Here is a 22,508-nt window from a genome sequence, read left to right as displayed (position 1 = left end):
ACATAGCCCGGCATGCAACAGAGTCAACTTTCGCATGGACACTACATTTCCCAGACGGCGCCCCACACCGCAGTGTTTTCTGGGATGGGAACCACGCCGCCTGCGAGCCTCGGTGCTACGAGCGAAGCGCGGACCTTTCAACAAGAGCTTTATTAATTCTCACGCTGCGACCTAGGAAGGCTATGGAGGTGGCTGCTAATTGCTCTCTGCGCGTGAAGAGACCTCTGTTGGATCCCCGCTTCGAGGGTTACAAGCTCTCCCTCGAGCCGCTGCCCTGTTACCAGCTGGAGCTTGACGCAGGTGGGAAGCGGCGGCGACCCCCGGCACTCTCCCCACTTTCGGCTGCTGGCAGCCGGACCCTTTCCTCATTTTCTTCCTTTCTGTCTTGGGCAAGCAAGGCGACCGGGACCTTCCGTATATCCCGTCGGGCTAGCGTGGACCGGGGATGGCCGCCTCTGGAGAGGGAAGCCCATCCCGGAACCCAGTGGGAGTCTCCTTCGCCTGGCTCGGCCCGAGTTCCAGGGTCCGTCACGCAACTGCTGCCTGGCCTCTGGGCGCTTGTCCTTCCCGGCCTGGGCCCCGCTTTCGCTCTCTAGCATCCTCGGTAACCGTGTGCGTTGAGAAGCCACACTTTGTAGGACCTCCCAGATGGCGGAGATTCATTTCTTAGAAAGAAACGCCATTGCAATTCAGAGCATTTTCAGTTGCATAGGTGCTGTCAGTCTAAGGACACTATCTTAGAGAATATCTCTAGGAAATTTTGAGGAAACGTTGATTTAGTACCTACACTTCTATTTGTGTGTATTTGAGGCTGACCAAAATATTCATCCTTGTTCTTAGAAGGTAATGAATGGTATTTTCGTTAAAGATAAAGGGCCCAGAGATTTGCATTTTTAACACACCTCTACTGATTCTGATGCGTGTTGAGTGCATCACACTTTGAGAAATACTGATCTAGACTTAATAAATTTTATCAGATAAGTGTTTATTAATTGATTTATAAAATTCAGAAACCTCTATCAAGACCTTGTTTTATGTTACCTGCTGATATTATCAAGATAAATGAGGTACAGTCTGTAACATAAAAGTGCAGTTGGGTACTTGGGAAGAAAAATATAAACATAAGTTTAGAGCAGTCTGATAAGGCAGTGATCTGGCTATGTACAGAACACAATGTTAGTACTTAAGTATCTTTCCAAACCAGCCTCGAGATCTGGGAAAGCTTCCTGGAGAAGTTGATATCTAAGTTGAGTTTTTAAGAATAGGTAAGAGTTGACTCAGGTAAGATAAAATGAGCTTGGTTTTTCTTTTCATTCCCTTCCTTTCCTTCTCCCACCCTGTGTCAGTAAATGGTACCATCATGTTTAATTTATGTATGAAAAGGCCACCCAAAACTCAGTGCTCAAAAGAGTAAGCAGTTATTGTTGCTCACAGGTCTGTAAGTTAGGTAGGTGGTTCTTCTAGTCGTGGCTTGGGCTTATTCCTGCATTTTTGTTCAGTTATGCATCTGCTTTGTCGCTCTGCTCTTGGCTGGGCTTCCTCATATGTTTGGGGGTTCTCTGGCTATAGATTGGTATAGGATTATTTCAGATGGCTTCTACTTAGTTAGGTTTTCTCCATGTGGTCTCATTCTTTAGCAGGCTTTTTACTCCAAGAGAAAACCAGCAGTGCACAGGCACTTTTATAAGCTGCTGCCAGGAAAAAGTTTGCTCTTGTCCCATTGGTCAAAGCAAGTCATATCATCAACCTTAAAGTCAGTATAGCAAACTCATAGTAAAGACAGAGAGGCATAAAAAATTGGAACTATTAGTGCAAGTCTACATAATTGCTTATATTGGAGTCATGAAGTATTTCTTTTATCCCCTTGTTCAGTCTGTCAGCAAGTACAGTCAGCTCAAGATTTGACTTCTTGCCTCCACCCTTGTCCAAATCAGTTATTTTTTTACCTTAACTATAGTAGCTTATTGACTAGCTTTCCTGCCATTTCATTCTCCTTCATTCCATTCTCTGTAAAGCAGTATTATCATAGTTTTTAATGCTATATTTATTTGATATCTTTTTCCTCCACTAGACTGTGACTCCATGAAGGTAATGTTTCTCTTTTCTTCACTACTGTATCCCTAACGCTTAAGATTATAGGTACTCAATAAATTGAATGAGTGAGGAAAAGAAGTTGTTATTGAGGTCACTCCATTCCTGAGAAAGCATGAGTAAAAAAGGGAAAGAGTAATTGGGTTTTGTGTAGGACACTGCTGCAGTCCTGTATTTCTGGAGGAAAAAAATCTGGGGAATGAGAGATGAGTTAGAAAGATAGATGAGGGCACTGTTTGTTTCGTGGACTTTACACCTCTGGTGTGTCTAAGTCAGTATTTCTTTTCATGGGCTTTTACAATTAAAAATAAAGTTCAGGGGGCATCTGGGTGGCTCAGTCGGTTGAGCGTCCAACTTCAGCTCAGGTCATGATCTCACGGTACCTGAGTTTGGGCCCCACGTCGGGCTCTGTGCTGACAGCTCAGGGCCTGGAGCCTGCTTCGGATTCTGTGTCTCCCTCTCTTTCTGCTCCTCCCCTGCTCACACTCTGTCTCTCTCTCTCTCTCAAAAATGAAGATTAAAAAAAAAATAGATAAAAATAAAGTTCAGCTGTCAAAGATTTGCCAACTTTTTAATTTGCTAAGTGGAGATGTTTCTTTTGTTTGTTTAAAGTGTTTATTTAAATTCTAGTGTAATATTGGTTTCAGGAGTAGAATTTAGTGATTCATCACTTACATGTCACCCAGTGTTCATCACAAGTGCCCTCCTCAATACCCATCATCCATCTAGCCCATCCTTCCCATCCACTCCCCCCACCCCAATCAACCCTTCGTTTGTTCTCTATAGTTAAAAATCTCTTATGGTTTGCCCCCCTCTTTTCCCCCCTCTTCTCATGTTATCTGTTTTGTTTCTTAAATTCCACATATGAGTGAAATGGTGTGGTATTTGTCTTCCTCTGACTGACTTGTTTAGCTTAGCATAATACATCCTAAGTGGAGATGTTTCTTAAACACGGTGATGTCCTCACCCATTCTTTCATAAGTAAAAGGATATTTGAACATCAAAAAAACAGGAAGCAAACTCTCACAATAGTCCTCTAAATTGAATACATTAACTTTATTAACGAGTTCCTAAGTTGTCATTGTTTTTTCCTTTTTTCACCATTTTTGGTATTGGAATCTGTGTTTAGGATGCACAATTGGAGGTGGTGATGAGCTGCCATTTAGGGTTTTAAGAGTAGAAAGCAGATAGATTTAGAGATTGAATGGTTTACTCTTAGCATCTGTGGAGGCTGGGGGCTCCTGGGTTGCTCAGTCAGTTAAGCATCTGACTTTGGCTCAGGTCATGATTGCGTGGTTCGTGGGTTCGAGCCTCGTGTCGGGCTCTGCTGACAGCTCAGAGCCTGGAGCCTGCTTCTGATTCTGTGTCTCCCTCTCTGTCTGCTCCTTTCCTGCTTGTGCTGTGTCTCTCTCTGTTTCTCAAAAAATATAATAAAATGTTAAAAAAAAAAAAAGAGGATCTGTGGCAGCCGAATTTGGGAGATTGGAGGAATAGAGACAGGGAGACCAGTTTGAAGGCTTTTGCCATAGTTTATGTGAGGGGCTTGCATTAAGAATTACTACCTGGTGGGGTACCTGCATGGCTCAGTGTGTTAAACATCCAACTTCTGCTCAGGTCATGATCTCATGGTTTGTGGATTCGAGCCCCACATCGGGCTCTGTGCTGACAGCTCAGAGCCTGGAGCCTGCTTCAGAATCTGTGTCTCCCTGTTTCTCTGCTCCTGCCCCACTTATGCTCTGTATCTGTCTCTCTCTCAGAAAAAAATGAATAAATATTTAAAAATAAAAAATTACTACCTGAGAATGATGATGAAGAGGTTAATTCTTTTATTTTTATTTATTTATTTAAGTTTATTTATTTTGAGAGGGACAGAGATAGCGTGAGTTGGGGAGGGGCACAGAGAGAGAGAGAGAGAGAGAACGAGAGAGAGAGAGAACGAGAGAGAGAGAATGAGAGAGAGAGAGAGGCAGAGAATCCCAAGCAGGCTCTGCACTGTCGGCACAGAGCCTGCGTGGGGCTCAAACCCATGAAACCTTGAGAGTCGAACCTGAGCCAAAATGATGAGTCGGACGCTTAACCATCTGAGCCACCCAGGTGCCCCGAGATTAGTTTGTTTAAAAATTGTCATTTCTGGAGATGGTGAGGTATGATTGAGGAGCTCCTCTTGGCAACTTGATTTCTTTTATACTACCCAAGGAGTTTACATTATTTCAGCAAAAACATTAGTGGATGGTGTGTGAAGCTTTGCATTTAGAATGTGAGGTTGAAGATGTGCTCTCATCTTGAGGAGTTTTAGTACTGGCTTATTTTTATTCTCTTATTTTAAATAATACTAGCAAATTGTTCTAAAGTTCCCTTTGCTATATAAACAGTACAACTGTCAGTTTGTGTTTTTCTTTTTCTCCCCAAATTTTATTTATTTTGAAAGAGAGAGAGAGCATGAACAGGGGAGGGGCAGAGAGAGAGAGAGAGAGAGAAAGAGAGGGAGAGAGAGAATCGCAAGCAGGCTCCATGCTGTCAGCACAGAGCCAAACGCAGGCTTAATGAGATGAACCCATGAGATCATGGCCTGAGCTGAGATCAAGAGTCAGGCACTTAAGTGACTGAGCCACCCAGGCGTTCCAGTTTGTGTTTTTCTATGCTAAAGAACAAGCAAAAAGTTTTATAAAGTTTATTTATTTATTTGAGAGAGAGCATGAGTGGGGGGAGGGAGAGAGAGAATCCCAAGCAAGCTCTGCGATGCCAGCACAGAGCCCAACTTTGGACTTGAACTCATGAAACGGTGAGATCATGACCTGAGCTGAAACCAAGAGTCGGATGCTTAACCGACTGACCACCCAGACACCCCTCTAGGCATCTATTTTATACAGATCTTCCTCTACTTAAAATGGGCACTTCCTGTGCCCTTCTGTTACTAGCACTCTGTTCCTCCACATACCCCTTCAGTCCCTAAGCAACTGCTGCTAGTTCTCTGTTGCTATAAATTAGTGTGCATTTTCTAGAGTTTTATATACATGGAATTACACAATATGTATTCTTTTTTGTTTCTTTTACTCAGCATAATTACTTTTACCTCGTGCCTGCGTAAGAGAAGGATATTGAAATCTCTGACTACAATTGTAGATTTTTCTTTTTTCTTGCAGTTCTGTTCATTTTTACTTCATATATTTTGAAGCTCTGTTATGTTACATAAACACTATTGATTATTATGTCCTCACTCCAGCTCTTTTGCTAAATATTACCATAATGTGTGTATTTGTTTCCACCTTTTAACTTTTAACCTTTTGTGTTTTAGTATCTAACATGTATTTCTTACTGGCAGAAATAGTTGAGTCTTGTTTCTTTATTCAGCCTGACAATCTCTACCTTTTCATTATGCTGTTTATATTTGATGCGATTATTGATTTTTTTTTTAGTTTGATCTTTCATCTTGCTAGTGGTATTCTGTTTGTATTATCTACTCTGGGAAAATGGAATTTTCCTTTTTTTTTTTTTTTTTTTTTCATTTTGTCCATTTCCATTTTTCTTCCTTCTTTTGGGTTGAGTATTTTCTTTTTTTTTCTTTTCTAAAATTTTTTAAATGTTTATTTCTTTTTGAGAGAGAGAGACAGAACACAAGCAGGAGAGGTGCAGAGAGAGAGACACACACACAGAATTAGAAGCAGGCTCCAGGTTCTGAGCTGTCAGCACAGAGCTGGACGCAGGGCTTGAACTCACCAGCTGTGAGATCATGAGCTGAGCCCAAGTCAGACACTTAACTGTCTGAGCCACCCAGGCGCCCCTGGGTTGAGTATTTTCTTAAGAATTCATTGTTATCACATTTCTTGGTTTACTAGCTATCGCTCTTTGTATTTTACTAGTTGCTTTAGAGTTAATGATATACATCTTTGAAGATTTTTTTTAATGTTTATTTATTTTTTTTTTTTTTTATTTTTGGGACAGAGAGAGACAGAGCATGAACGGGGGAGGGGCAGAGAGAGAGGGAGACACAGAATCGGAAACAGGCTCCAGGCTCCGAGCCATCAGCCCAGAGCCTGACGCGGGGCTCGAACTCACAGACCGCGAGATCGTGACCTGGCTGAAGTCGGACGCTTAACCGACTGTGCCACCCAGGCGCCCCAATGTTTATTTATTTTTGAGAGATAGAATGCAAGTCAGGGAGGAGCAAAGAGAAGGAGAGACAGAGAGTCTCAAGCAGGCTCTGTGCTGCCAGTGCAGAGCCCAATGTGGGGCTCAAACTCATGAGTCATGAGATCAGCACCTGAGTGGAAACCAAGAGTCAGATGCTTAACTGACTAAGCCATCCAGGTGCCCCAATATAATACATCTTTAATTTACTGCATGGTATGTTCAAATGATGTTACACTTTGCTCATAATATAAGACCCTAAAATAGTATACTTCTGTTTCTTTCCTCCTGGCCTTTATGCTATTGAATTTGTATTTTCAAAAGACATTTTTGCCATATGTAGGATTCTAGGTTTATACCTTTTCTTCTTTCAGTACATTTGACCCTTGAATAATGTAGGTTTGAAATATGCAGGCCCATTTATATGTGGACTTTTTTCAGTAAATATAGTGGAGGACTGTAACTGTGTTTTCCTTATGATTTTCTTAATAGTATTTTGTTTTTTCTAGTTTATTTTAAGACCACAGTATATACTGCATATACAGAATATGTGTTAACTGTGCTATTGGTAAGATTTCTGGTCAACAGAAGGCTATTAGTAGTTAAGTTTACAGGGAGTCAAAAAGTTATATGTGGATTTTCGAGGTGCTAGGGTCAGTGTCCCTTACCCGTGTCATTCAAAAGTCAAATGTACTTTAAAGATGTTGCCCCACTCTCTTCTAGCTTTTATTGGTTCTGATGAGAAAGCCGGTGTTTTCCCATCTTTATTCTTTTATACATGACATGTGTTTTTTCTCTTTTGCATTGCTTTTGAGCAGTTTGATTACATTACCTTGCTGTGGTTTTTTTCTTCATGAATGTTGTGCTTTTGAGTTTGTTGGTCTGTCTAGATCTGTGGGTTTATAGTTTTCAAGTTTGTAAAATGTCCAGCCATTATTTTTTTTTCGGTTTTTTTTTTCTTCCTCTTCTTTATTTCAAGGAATCCAGTTGCCCATTTGTATCTTTTATTTTTATTTTTTTGAAATTTATTTTTGAGAGAGAGAGAGAGAGAACACAGAGAAGGAGCATAGAGGGGGGAGAGAGAATCTCAAGCAAGCTCTGGGCTAACAGCACAGAGCCTGACACAGGGCTTGATCCCATGGACTGTGACATCCTGACTGAGCTGAGATTGAGAGTCAGACATTTAACCGACTAAGCCACCCACACACCCCCAGTTGCCCATTTTTAGATTGCTGGAAATTGACCCCAGGTTATCAGTGCTCTTGATTTTTGTGTGTTTTTTGCATTCTTTTTTTCCCTCTACTTTATTTTGGATAATTTATATTTTCATGCCTTAGCTTCACTGTTGTTTTGCAGTGTCTGATTTGTTGTTATTCCCATCATGTGTATTTTTCATCATAGATGTTGTAGTTTTCATCTTTTACATTTTTCACGTCTGTTTTTAATGTATGGAATGTACATTTTACATCTTTTTTGTCTTTGTTGTTTTGGACAATGGAATGTACTTTAATATAATAACTCAGTGTTCTATTCTGCTAATTATAACTTATGTATGTTATGTTGAGCTTCTGTTGATTGAGTATTCTCTTCATTGTGGTTTGTTGTTTTTTTTTTTTTTCCTCTTTGCCGAGTAACATTTGGACACTAGAAATTGTGAATTTTACCTTGTTGGCTGGAGAATAGATTTATATTCTTCTAAATCTTCTTGAACTTGATTCTGGGTTACAGTTGAGTTACTGGAAACATTAATTTCATTTAGTCTTTTTTTTTTTAATTTTTTTTTTTAAGGTTTTATTTATTTTTGAGACAGAGAGAGACAGAGCATGAACGGGGGAGGGGCAGAGAGAGAGGGAGAAGAATCGGAAGCAGGCTCCAGGCTCTGAGCCATCAGCCCAGAGCCCAACGCGGGGCTCGAACTCACGGACCGCGAGATCGTGACCTGAGCTGAAGTCGGAGGCTTAACCGACTGAGCCACCCAGGCGCCCCTCATTCAGTCTTTTTAATGATTTGTTACACTGGTCTGGAGCAATGCTCAGTCAAGGGCTAATTATTCCCCACTACTGAGACAGTACTTTTCTGTGTATTCTACCCATTATCCCATGAATTAGGTGTTTTCTCCATTCTACCTGTTGGTAACAGTCACAGTTCTGAGCCTTGTGTGAGTGCCCAAAACTTCTCTCTAATTCTAGAAGAGGTAGAAGAGAATGGAATAATAAGCAACCATGTGAGAATTAACCTTGGACAGCAGAAGAGAAATAGGAAAATCACCCTTTTCTTTCTTCATATGTACCATATAAAAAGTATGGTATTTGTTTAGAATACCATTTACATGTTTAAAGTTAAGCTTGTTACTAATTTCATAGGACAAGTATTATTGATTTTCATTACAGATGAGGAGATGGGGTGGAAAGGCTAGTAACTTAATAAAGCCACTTGACACTGGCAAATCAGACTTCAAAGCTCATGCCTTTTCTAATGATCTATGGGCTATTTCTTCAGGGGAGGGAGAATAGAAGCCGGTGAAGATTTAGGCTATAGTTGGACTAAAGGAAGAAAAGAGCTATGTCACCGTTGGATTTATGTAGAGTTTACTGTAAAATTGATATCTGCTCTTAGGGTGGAAAATATGGGGAAGAGTGGTAGATGACTGTGTTAATTTTTGCAGAAACATTGTATAAAATAGGTTAGTGGGAACAATGCTCTGAATTCTATTTCTGCTGTGTTCCATAAATCTTGCTTCAGAATTCATGATACAGACTTGCACAGTAGTTACAGTTTTAGTTTTGCTCTCTACAGTTTCAGTTACCCATGTCAACTGCAGTGTAGAAGCAGAGACGATCCTCCTTCTGACATACTGTCAGAAGATCAGCAGTAGCCTAACACTATATCACAGTGCTTGTGTCATTCACATCACTTCATCTGATCATACAGGCATGTTATCATCTCAAGTCATCACAAGAAGAAGGGTGAGTACAGTACAATAAGATATTTTGAGAGAGAGACCACATTCATGTAGCTTTTATGATAGTATATTGTTATAATTGCTTTATTTTATTATTAGTTATTAATTTCAGACTAGGCCTAATTTACAAATTAAACTTTATTATTCGTATGTGTGTATAGGAAAAAACAATATATATAGGGATCAGTATCTGATTTTAAGCATCCACTGGGGATCTTAGGACATATGCCTTGCAGATAAGGGGAGTGGGCTGGGGGGCTACTGTACTCTTTTTTTTTTTTTTTTTTTTTTGCATTTTTATCTTTTTTTATACACAAATAGCAAACTCAGTAAGTAACTTGGCCAGAAGACTTAATTCATTGGGTATGATTAAAAGATAAATAATCTAAGAAGTGACCTCCGTAAGTTAACATTTAATGTTCTTTGCCTTTACCCCTGCTTTTTTAAAAGTACTATACTTTGCTTCTATCGGTATTAGAATGAATCATATTTAATTGGGTCAAAAGAGTTGAATATTGGCAATTTCATGTGGTTCAATGTAGTAGTGTATTTTGAAAGGACAAGAAGCAGTAATTGTAACCATTGTTAACGCCATTACAAGGATCATGCCTGTTTTATACTTACTAGTGTTATATCCACTGCCAAGCACAGTACACATACTAGATATTCAATACATAATTTATGAATGAGAAATACAGGTTTTTGAGGTTTCATACAGGTTTTGTAAGAAATTTAGGTAAAGATGGGGCCCCTGGTGGCTCAGTCGATTGGGTGCCTGACTTCAGCTCGGGTCATGATCTCGCAGTCTGTGAGTTCAAGCCCCACGTTGGGCTCTATGCTGACAGCTCAGAGCCTGGAGCCTGCTTCAGACTCTGTCCCTCTCTCTCTGCCCCTCCCCCGCTCTCACTGTGTGTCTCAAAAATAAAATAAAAACATAAAAAAAAAGAAATTTAGGTAAAGATTAAGGGAAATTTTCTTCTTGTCAGGCCCTAAGTTCTTTTTAAAAGACTGAAAGAGAAGGAATTTTTAGCAAAGCTCTTTTATTTCTAATGCAAGATAATAATAAATAATAAAATTTTTACTACTCTGGCCTCTTAGCCTTCTGTTAAAGAGGTTCCCCTTCTTCCACGATTTCCACGAACCCACCAGAGATTTAATACTCCTTGCTTTCCCCCTCCTTTCTTGGGAGGCTTTCCACTGCTTTTGCCTTTCAATTACTCTGCCTCTCCTTTTATAAACTCAAGGTGGTTGACATGAAAAATGCAATGATAACTTCACCTTTCTCATTTGAGGCCAGAGATGCAGCTTTTTTCTATATACTAACAGCTTTTACAAACTATTAAGTATGTAATATGCCCAGTCCTCATTTCTGTGTCCAAATAACTTACATAAATTATCTTGTCAGAATGCAACAACAAAAGACTTAGACTATATCATCGTCATCTAATAATAGTTTTCCAGATCCTTATGTTCACAGATGAGAGGTTGTAATAAGGCAGAGGGCTAAGAAGCCTTTTGTTTGGGATTGCCCGGGGGCTTTGGCACAAATATGAAGTAAATGTATTTGTCGTGTCATTGTCTAGTATTATTGCTTTGGGCCATTATTTTACCATGTACATTTCTTGCAGTATTGAGTTTCATCCACACAGTGGTGCTAGAAAACCAAGAATTGGTGATTGTTTCCCTCCTAATCAGTGGAATATGTACTTCTTACTGTTCCTTATAAAATAAATACTTCCTTGAATCATATAATAGCAATTTCCTCAATCTTCATCAAATCCATAACTAAATTTATAATGATTTTATGGCATAAACCTTGAAAATAAAACACCCGGGGCACCTGGTGGTTTGGTCAGTTAAGCATCCGACTTCCTCTCAGGTCATGAACTCTCAGTTTTTAAGTTCGAGCCCCGTGTTGAGCTCTAAGCTGACAGCTCAGAGCCTGGAACCTGTTTCAGATTCTGTGTCTCCCTCTCTCTCTCTTCCCTTCCCCCACTCATGCTCTGTCTCTGTCTCAAAAATAAATAAACTTTAAAAAAAATTGAAGAAAAAAACCCAAGTTATTTTATCAGCAGAATGGGTTTATTTGGGATTATTAGAGAATTGTAATTCGGGACATGCAAACATGGCAAAACCATCGGCAAGTCCAGCAAACAAAGGAGAAGAATGTTATTTTATGGAGAAGGAGGAGGAAGTTGGGAAGAATTGTTTTGAATAAAAGAAAGTCATTGGAGAACAGCAAAACTACAGGGTAATGTTGATTTCTCATTAGCTATGTTACAGGAGTAGTCCCGCTTCTTGTAGGAGATGCAGTGTATATCTTTTCCCTGTTGGGGCCTGTAATTGAAGATTCTTCTATTGAATATTCTTCTGTTGTGGTCTGCAATTGCCAGTTCTTCCCGTAACTGATGTTGAGTGGTGGGGGTTCCCCCTTCTGGCCTCCCTTCTTTCTGTACTTCTAGTGAGATTTCCCTTTATTAATATTCACAGTGGATTTTACCTTGCTTTGCTTTCGTCTGTGTTACATATTGTACTTATAAGTAATCTTTTATAAATTTGAATCTGAACTTTACTCTTCTGCTTAAAAACTCTTAAATGAATTACATTAAGTTTACCAATAAAGACAAGGTCTTTCATGATCCAATTCCTTCCTAGTTCCCTAGCTGTTTATCTGTAGCCTTTTCTTGTACAGTTCTCCATGGTGCTTTGTAGTTAGCCATCTTTTGTTTCTTTGAACACAAATTTTTCCTCCTGCTTTTGCCTGCTTTTCCTTCTGCCTATGATAAGTAGGTGTGTGTGTGTGTGTGTGTGTGTGTGTGTGTGTGTAGATATATTTCTTCATAAGTTAACTTTACCTTATATCCTTTCTAGCGTGGGTCATATTTCTGAAAGCTTTCATTAATTCGCCTCCTCCACAGATCAGTGCCCAGTGTTAATGGTACCCAGTAACTTTTTCTTCCAAACATTTATTGCAGTTTCATTATATATTTACTTATGAATTATTTGACTAATGTCCATTTCCTTACTGAATCATGAGTGCTGAAGAGGTAGATTCTGTGCTCTTTGCTCATCATTGTGTCATTGGTGCCTATTGAATTATTGCTGAATGAATCAGAGAATAAATATAAGTCGGCCAGGCCTCAAAGCAGGTAATAGAAGTAGGAACAGATGAACATTATGGAAAAAAAAAGAAAACACTTGAAATTAGAATACAGTAAGTTGAGTTTTATATTAAGGTAAGGTATTGGCCCAGCATAGTTTACTTTTATATTTTCTGTCAGAGCAGAAACTAATTCTACGTCATGGGCAGCCCTGAGGGGTAAGGGTTCCTATCTGCATGTGAAGGAAGGTAGAGTGAGCTTACATTTAGCCGAATAAAATTATGGAAATAGTAAAGAGAGTGGATTTTAAAAGTTCTCATCACAAGAAAAAATAACTAGGTGACGGATGATGTGTTAAGTAAACTTACTATGCTAATCATTTCACAATATGTTCGTATATAAAGTATATTATGTTATACACTTTAAACTTACACAGTGTAATATGCCAATTATATCACAATAAAGGTGGAGAAAAGTAAAATAAAGTTATGGAAATCGCTTAATGCCCAGTGCAAAACACTGTTCTTCAGGAAGCCTTGTTTCTAGTCCAGGTAGAATATTTTGTTCTGTACTCTTGGGAAAAATTTGATAAAACATTGGAGAAATCACCATTTGTTCTTACATTTATTTCCATAATTATGAAACAAAATAATGAAAACATTCTCTATTTCTTAATGTGTGGTAAAAAAAAAATTAATGAGATATAGAGACGAAAGAAATGAGATATAAAGATATAGAGGTGAAAGCATTTTAAAAACTATAAAAACTCTACATAAAATGGACTTAATATTTGCCCCAGAGACAGGAAATCCTCCAATTTTAGAATTTCCCCATTCTTTTTATTCATAATTATAAGGAAGAGGTGCCTAAAAGAAAAGATGTTATGGCATGAAAAACCCTATCTCTTATGGCCACTGTCAGGGATCATGCCAGTTTGATTCACTGTTTATCCTCTACACACAGTGCCTAGTGGGTGTCTAAAAATTGTTTTAGAATAAATAATATAGTGAATTTGTTCTTAAAGCCTTTGTGATTAGCATTCTGTGATTTCTTCACCTTGTGAGCATTCTGCAGAAAGAAATAATCAAAAGTGAAACCTGTATTTATGTTTATTTTTCTTGTATTTCAGCTGTGGCAGAAGTAAAACTTCGAGATGATCAATATACACTGGAACACATGCATGCTTTTGGAATGTATAATTACCTACACAGTGATTCATGGTATCAAGACAGTGTCTACTACATTGATAACCTTGGAAGAGTTATGAATTTAACAGTGATGCTGGTAAGAAAAATACTTGTAATAAGAGGATTTTCCAATAAATCTGATTCTTAATTTTCATTTTTAATCTGATGTCCAGGGGCACCTGGGTGGCTCAGTTGGTTAAGCGTCCAACTTTGGCTCAGATCAGCTCAGAGCCTGGAGCCTGCTTCTGATTCTGTCTCTCTCTCTCTCTCTCTCTCTTTTGCCCCTCCCTTGCCCCTCCCTTGCTAGCACTGTCTCTGTCTCTCAAAAATAAACAAATGTAAAAAAAAAAAAATCTGATATCCAGAGAATTGAGGTACACACATCTTTAATCTATGGAATCCTATTGTTAATCTATATAAAGCTCTGTTCTGTTTAATTCAATTTTAATTTTTCCCTTTGTTCTTATCACTTATTATTCCCCTCCACACCCACCAATGAGCAACAATTCTAATGGATTTTATAAATCAATATTAATGTAACTAACTGTTCATGTCTGCTTTTTCTAATGTGAAGTATTAACTCTGACTATGACAGTGAATTTGTTTATTTTTTCTTTTAATTCTTGCTTTATGTATTTTTAATCATGCTAATTGAGGCACAAACATTTTGTCTGCTATGGATTTGTCCTTTTAGCATTATGAAATGCCCTTTTTATCTCTAGACTCTGGGAATGATTTTTGTTTGTCTTGAAATCTTCCAATATTAATATAGTGTGATAGCTTTTTTTATTAGTAGTATTCATCTTTTTCTGTCTTTTTTCTTTCACTTTATCAGTGTTGTTGTTTTTAGTCTGATGCCTTAGACCACTCAACCATCCTAACATGACAGTGTTGTTATTTTTAAAATGTGTCTCTTATAAACAACATATAGTTGGGTCTTGTTTTGTATCTAGCATGACAATCTGTCCTTTAAATGAAGGGCTTAGGACATTTATATTTAATGTAATTACTGATATGGTTGGGTTTATGTTACCATTTTCCTGTCTTTTCAGTTTGTCCCATCTGTTCTTTGTTCTTTATCCCTTTGTTCCTACCTGTTTTAGAATTAGTCAAATTTTCTTAAAATTCCATTTAATTTTCTCTTGGCTTTTTATCTAAACCTATTTGTACTATTATTTTTTTTTTAATGGTTAATGTAGAGATTGTAGTATTCATCCTTAAATGGTAATAGTCTGCCTCTAACACTAAAACTTGATGGTAGTAATTCCTTCTATTTCCCTTTTACTCTTCAAGCTATTTTTGTCCTATATTTTACTTCATATGTTGTAAATTCCACAATAGATTGTTAATGTATTTGCTTTAAACGGTCAGTAGAATGATAATAGCTTCCTAACTGCTCTCTGCTCTTTCTAGCACACCTCTACATTGCATCTACAGAATCATGGATTGAATTTTTTTTGATTCCACATGTAAGATTAATAGGTTATTTGTCTTTTCTGACTTATGTCACTTAGCAAGATGCCCTTAAGGACCGTCCATATTGTCGCCAAGGGCAAGTTTCATTCCTTTTTATGGCTAAATAAAATATTCCACTTTTTATATAATGACACATTTCCTTTATCCATTCATCTATTGATGGCCACTTAGGTTTTTTGTTTGTTTGTTTTTTGACTATTGTAAATAATGCTGCAGTGAACATAAGGATACATATATCTTTTCAAGTTAGTGTTTTTATTTTCTTGGGATAAATATCCAGAAGTGGAATCACTGGGTCATAGGGTAGTTCTATTTTTACTTTTTGAGACACCTTCATACTGTTTTCCATAGTGGCTGCACCAGTTTACATTCCCACCAACAGTACATGAGAATTTCCTTTTCTCCACATCTTTTCCAACACTTGTTACTTCTTGTCTTTTTGATAATAACCATTCTGGTAGGTATGCAGTGGTAATCTCATTGTGGTTTTGATCTGCATTTCTCTGATGATGAGTGATATCGAGCAAGTTTTCATATAGTTGTTGGCTGTCTCTAGGTCCTCTTTGGAAAAATGCTCAGATGCTCTGCCCATTTTTTAAGCATGTTTATTTATTTATTTTGAGAGAGAGCAGAGCAGGGGAGGGGCAGAGAGAGAATCCAAAGCAGACTCTGTGCTGTCAACGCAGAGCCTGATGCGGGGTTCAAACTCACGAACTGGGAGATCATGACCTGAGCTGAAATCCAGAGTTGGACGCTTAACCAACTGAGCCACCCAGGCACCACTCCCATTTTTTAATCAGATTTTTTGTGGGTTTTTTTGGGGGGGGAGGGTGGGTTGCTATTGTATAAGTTCTTTATATATTTTGATACCCTATGATTTGCAAATATTTTCTCTCATTCCCTAGGTTGACTTTTCATTTTGTTGATCATTTCCTTTGCTTTGCAGAAGCTGTTTAGTTTGATGTAGTTCCACTCATTTATTTTTGTTTTTGTTGCCTTTGCTTTTGGTGTCAGATTCAAAAAATCATTGCTAAGACCAATGTCAAGGAGTTTACCACTTATGTTTTCTTTTGGGAGTTTTATGGCTTCAGGTTACATTCAAGTCTTTAATCCAGTTTATTTTTGTGTATGATATAGGGGTCCAGTTTCATTCTTTTGCATGTGGCTGTCCGGTTTTTTGAAGACCATTTATTGAAAAGGCTGTCTTTTCCCTAATGTATACTCTTGGCTCTTTCATTGTAAATTAATTGATCATATATGTGTGATTTTATTGCTGGACTCTGTTCTGTCTCATTGACCTCCACTTCCATACTGTTTTGATGATTGTAGCTTTGTAAAGTATTTTGAAATCAGGAAGCATGATGCCTCCAGCTTTGTTCCTTCTTTCTCAAGATTGCTTTAGCTTTTTGAGGTCTTTTGTAGTTCCATACAAATTTGAGGATTGTTGTATTTCTGTGAAAAATGCCATTGGAGTTTTAATTGGGATTGCATTGAATCTGTAGATTGCTTTGGGTAGTATAGACATTTTAACAATATTGATTCTTCCAATCCATGAGAATGGAATATCTTTCCATTTATTTGTGTTTTCTTGTAAAGTCTTTTTATTAGAGTCCGGTGTGTCCTTTCAGAGGTAGTTTGTTTTTTCTGTATGTCTGTTTTTTATTTTTTTTAGCAAGTGTAAACACAAAGCGATCTATTTTTAAAATACAAACTCCTCATTGGTATATACAGTTTATTGTGCTCTTCTCTCCAACCTCGTGTTTTGCCATTTTGTACACTAGTCTCTAGCAATACCAACTCTTGCAGTTACTGAGACATGCCCTGTATCCTGTTGTCCTCTGCTCATTTTTCATGTGATTAACTCTACCTGGAACATTTTTTCTTAGTTCTTGCCAGGTTGCTTCCCGGTCTTTACTTAAGACCTAGCAAACCATCTCTTCTATTAAGCTTTCCCTGACATCCTCACTTTGCTCCTCTGGGAATATTCAAACCATTGGCTCTCAGATCTATGTGGACTTTTAATTCCTTCTAGGCCAGAGGTTTGCAAGACTTTTTCTGCATAGGGCCAAATAATAAATATTGTACAGTTTGTAGGTTAGACAGTCTTATGTCACAACTGCTCGGTTTTGGTGTGGTAGTGTGAGAACAGCGTTAGACGATATGTAAATGAATGAATGTGACTGCATTCCAAGCTCATTGACTATAGTTTGCCAACCCTTGGTCTAGGCCCTGGGTTTTTCTTATTTTTCTATAATCCTGCCATCGAGCAGAAGATTTGGTCAGTATGTTTGTTGAAATAACAACAACTGTTTAAAGCTTGTTCTTATCCTTTGTAGTTGTCTTTTCATTCTTGATAGGATCTTCCTCTTCTTATTTCTTCTCTGGGTTCAGGTATGAGTCTTTGGTTTATTGAGATAAATAACTTTACTGAATAATAAATATTTACTTCTATATTATATATACTTAGTTATATATTTTTATTATACGTATAAATATCTATTATATGTTACAAATATATACTTTATATATATTCCTCAGCAAACATTTATTGAATGCTATTATGCTTAGTAGCCACATACACAAATAAATTGATAACATGTAACAGTGGAAGTAGGGATAAGATGCAGATCTAGTACAGAGGAGGAAATGATAAATGTTGAGAGATGAAGTGTTCCAAGAAGTTTCAGAGGAGTTGTCACTTTAACAGAATTTTGAAGGATCAGTTAATTTGCCATGCAGATTGAGGCAGCTGTGTCTGCACATGACTTAAAAGGCACATTCAGCAAACTTCCACAGGCACATGTGTGCACTACAGGCACTCTAGATTGGTTTGCTAAAACACAGTGTATGTATGGAAGGACCAAAATAGTATGTATGCAGGCTTTGGTTGGAGATGAGGATGGCAAGGTGAGCAGAAGCCAGGGTGTGAAGGGAGGGAGGAATAGCATGTGTTAAGCCAAGAGAAATATTAAAAGATAATTGATTCTTTGATTCATTTTTGTACTATGCTTGGCTGGGAGGGGATATGGTAGGGTCACAGTTTTGGGCCAGAAGCTTGGTTTTATCAGTTTACTTGTTGATAATTGTGATTTGGGATACTAATTTCCAATTTAAATCACAAGATTGATTGGAAATGTGGAAAGAAAGTTTAATGGTAGCATTTGAAATACTATAAGCAGTGTGGACTGGTCAATATAGTTTTCTTCTCCTGTTGGAAAGTTTTCAAAGGAAATCAAATACTGTAAATTAAAAAAATTTTATTAAAAAAATTTTTTTGGTGTTTATTTACTTTTGAGAGAAAGTGCACATGCGCACAAGTTGGGGAGGGGCAGAGAGAGAGTGAGAGTGAGTAAGTGAGTGAGTGAGAGAGAGAGAGAGAGAGAGAGAATCCAAAGTAGGCTTCAGGCTCTGAGCTGTCAGCACAGAGCCCAATGTGGGACTCAAACCCAGGAACTGTGAGATCATGACCTGAGCAGAAGTTGGATACTCAACCAACTGAGCCACCAGGAACCCCTCAAATACTGTAATTTTAATAAGAGTGCTTATTTGACATGGAATCTGGACAAAGACTAATATGTCTTTGATCCCTTTTCTTGACCTATTTGCTAGCTTCTGTGGACATATTAGAATAACTAGTTACAATTCCTTATTTAGTTTAGTTTCTCTACTTATAGGCTCATTAAAAATAAAAACACTGTATACATACACACTCTATATACACTATGTACTAGGATAGTCTGTACATATGAGCCAAATGCCTGACATACATGTGCAGTGTGTTACCTATACATGATTATACATGCCCATACTCTACATATGCATAACTTGTATTTTATTGTGTCTTTTAACTTTAAGGGCTTTTATATTTTTTAGATTCTGTTGTGTTTTGTTTTTTTAGGAAGACAAATCTAATATCTGTAAATTCCCTAAGAATATTGACTTCCAGAGCCTAACTCAGTCACATAGTCTGATTTGTACTATTCACTGAATCTTCAACATATTTATTGAATACCAGCTATATGTTATACATTGTCATAGGCACTGGGAATTCTGCATCATACAAAATAGTCTCTTCCAGTTTATTAATTCACAGCAGAATATGAACTACAGTTGACCCTGAACAACACTGGGAATCTGAGCATTAAACCCCTCCTCCACTGTGCAATAGAAAAGTACTAGTTTTGACTCCCCCAAAACTTAACTAATAGCATACTGTTGACCAGAAATCTTGATTAACACATATTTTATATGTTGTATGTATTGTATACTGTATTCCTACAATAAAGTAAGCTAGAGAAAAGAAAATGTTACTGAGAAAATCATAAGAGAAAAAATAGGTTTACAGTACTGAATTGTAAAACATTCACTTATTAAGTGAACTGTTGCAGCTCAAACCTTCATTGTCCAAGGGTCAACTGAATTTCTTTCTCTTGCTTCCCCAGTTTGAACTTGACATTGAAATAACAATCTCTTTTGTTCAAAAAACTATACACCTTTCCATATGTATAATGTATATTTAAGTTTGTTTAGCTTCCTGATAAAATTAGGAAGTTTTTGTTTTTAATTTTTATTGACAAGCAATAAGGTATCATAATTTAGAACACAGGGCTTGAAAGTTTCCTCAAGTTGCTTTCTTTCATAGTTCTCATTTATCATCTCATCCTTGAACTCTTTGAGCACTTCATATGCATTCTCTGTTTAGCTAAGGTCCTTGAATTATTCAGTATAATAGGGGCGCCTGGGTGGCTCAGTCGGTCAAGTGTCTGACTTCGGCTCGGGTCATGATCTCACAGTTTGTGAGTTTGAGCCCCGCATTAGTCTCTGTGCTGACAGCTCAGAGCCTGGAGCCTGCTCCAGATTCGGTCTCCCTCTCTCTCTGCCCCTCCTCTGCTCACACTCTGTCTCTCTCTCTCTCAAAAATAAATAAACATTTAAAAAAAAAAAAGAAAGAAAAGGTGTATAATACGCACTCTAATATTAATTTATTAGATCTTGTAATGTATTAGATCTTGTATGGAAAAGACCTACCATATACCTTTTTTTTTTCAGCTGGTGAGGTGACACTATGTTTGAGGATCCCTGGCTCCAAATTTTAGTTTTTGCAGGTTTATCTCCTGGGCTGGAGAGTTGTCCCCAGAGAGGAGTCCTCTAGGTTCTTGTCTGAGGGGTATAAGGCATGATCCTGTTTTCTGAGATGCAAGCAAAAGGAAAAAGTTTGTGGTACCATCTTTTAATATGTGGGGATCTAACTCATTCCCCTCTTTTCTTTCAGTAGAGTTCTTTACCCCTATGTTTAGCTGGGCCTGGTGGCCAGAGTCAGTCTAGTTAAAATTAGAGAAATCTCCAGTTTTTTCCTGCAGTGGGGAATTTATATTGTTTTGGAGAGAAATGGTATTTTTATGATTTTTTTTTTCCACCCCAGAACATGGTATGTCTTTCAATTTATTTAGGTATGCTTTTATGTCCTTAAGTAAGAGTTTTATAGTTTTCCTTTGACTTTATGCTCATTTTATTAAATTTATTCTTAAGAATTTTGAGGTTTCAGCCCATTGTTAATAAAGTTTTGCTATTTTTTAGATGCTTATTGTATAAACATTGAAATAACAGCCACCTTATTTGATAATTTAGTAATTTTTACTTACTCCCATTTAGGTTTTCAAAAGGTACAATTATATCGTCAGCAACAAGAAACAGTTTTATCTCTCCTTTTCTAATGTTTTTGAACATGGAAATAACATTCCCCTGCTATTCCATTTTTGTCTTATTGCTGTTACAAGATAGAACCTCTGAACAATGTTGAATAATAATGGGGGTTGCAGGTATCCTTGTTTAGCTCTTGACTTTAATTATAATGGCTTTTAAATTCACTTAAGAAAATACTGTTGGTTTTGATAAATAGCCTTTATTATTTTATTTAAATGTTTGTTTATTTAACACTTATTTATTTTTGAGAGGCAGAGAGAAACAGAGCATGAGTGGGGGTGGGACAGAGAGAGAGGGAGACATAGAATCTGAAGCAGCTCCAGGCTCTGAGCTGTCAGCACAGAGCCCTATGTGGGGCTTGAATCCACAAACCATGAGATCATGACCTGAGCCAAAGTCGGACACTTAACCGATTGAACCACCCACGTGCCCCTTCATTTTTTTAAAGTTGCTTCCTTCGGTTTCTGTTCCGCTGTATTTTATCAAATTTTTTTCAGCCCACTTACTGTTAATGATTATATGCTTTTCATTAATTATCAATGTAGTGAATTAAATTGATACATTTATTAAATTGCTTAATTTCCTGGGATAAACCTTTTTTGGTAAGAATATATTCTTTTCATACAATATTGGCTTCTATTTTCTGATATTTTATTTTTCAAATATTTGTACTTTCACAAATTATAGTGGTTTCTTTAATTTTTTTTTTTGGTGAATATGTCAGAATTTCATTAAAGTTTTGCTGGCCTAAAGGAGAGCTTTCTGGAGCTAGAACAATTTAAGATTGGAATGATCTATTCCTTATATGTTAAATAAAGATCCTTTTTGGACCTGTCTTCTATCCCTTTGTCCTTTTCAGTGTTAGTCTTCCAATTACCTATCCAATTTATTCTATGGTAATTGGTTTAGTCAAACTCTGTTTTCCGGGTAATTTTGTAATATATTTTTTTGTTAGAGAAGATCATTCATTTCTTTTTAAGTTTTCAGATTTGTTGCTATAAATTTGCATGTTCATGTTCTTAAGATTATCTTCTGTTTTTCCTTTCTCTGTTCTTTCTTTTTCCTTAATCAAACTTTAGAAGGATATTTTTATTATTTTATTTTTAAAGGCCCATGTCTGGGATTGTTTTAGTTTTTTTGCTTAGTTCAGCTTTTGTCTTTGGTTTTCAAAGTGTATGTAATGCACATCAGAATCACTTGGAGTAATTGATAAAAAGAAAGGCTAATTTAAGTTTATGGTTCTTCAAGATTCTGATTCAGTATGTTAGGTTGGTCATGGTCTGAGAATCTGCATTTTATCAGGTATGTTAAATGACTGTGGTCCAGTGACCACATTTTTTTTTAAATGTTTATTTACTTTTGAGAGAGAGACAGAGACAGAGCGTGAGTAGTGGAGGGGCAGAGAAAGAGGGATACACAGAATCCGAAACAGGCTCCAGGCTCTGAGCTGTCAGCACAGACCCCGACACGGGACTCGAACTCGGGAATGGAGAGATCATGGCCTAGGCTGAAGTCAGATGGTTAACCAACTGAGCCACCCAGGAGCCCCATCAGTGACCAAGTTTTGAAAAACTCTGCAACTGTGGTGTAGAAGAATACCGTGCTTATTTTTCAGATCAGTAGCAAGAAATTGACTTGCTGTTTGAAGTTATGTGTTGGAGAAAGGTGGAGAGTGTTAGCCACTGGCTACACATTTGCTTTTATTTTTATTTTTAAGCAGAAAAGTTGTTCTGATACCCATTTTTCTGTCTGATTTTTGTGTTTTTGTTTCTGTCGTTGTTTTTTGTTTTGTTTTGTTTTGTTTTTTTGAGTCAAAGGCACACATGCACAAAACCCTGAGAGGTTCTTTTGCTGTGGCTG

At 37.4% G+C, this 22,508-nt stretch overlaps 1 protein-coding gene across 1 annotated transcript in view; it reads left to right on the top strand.

The window, feature by feature from the left end:
* The first annotated feature begins 38 nt into the window (after nt 1-38).
* The window catches only part of NUDCD1 (NudC domain containing 1), a 75,826-nt gene continuing 53,356 nt past the window's right edge, over nt 39-22,508 (top strand). The window contains exons 1-2 of the mRNA XM_058698848.1: nt 39-300; nt 13,412-13,566. Of these exons, the coding sequence (XP_058554831.1) occupies nt 183-300; nt 13,412-13,566 (273 nt within the window). The 5' untranslated portion in view covers nt 39-182. The remainder of the gene's footprint in view (nt 301-13,411; nt 13,567-22,508) is intronic.

Source organism: Neofelis nebulosa, chromosome 14, assembly GCF_028018385.1.
Source record: "Neofelis nebulosa isolate mNeoNeb1 chromosome 14, mNeoNeb1.pri, whole genome shotgun sequence".
NCBI classification, from domain to species: Eukaryota; Metazoa; Chordata; class Mammalia; order Carnivora; family Felidae; genus Neofelis; species Neofelis nebulosa.
Note: the sequence above shows the minus strand (reverse complement) of the source record. Positions and strands in the feature narration are given on the sequence as shown.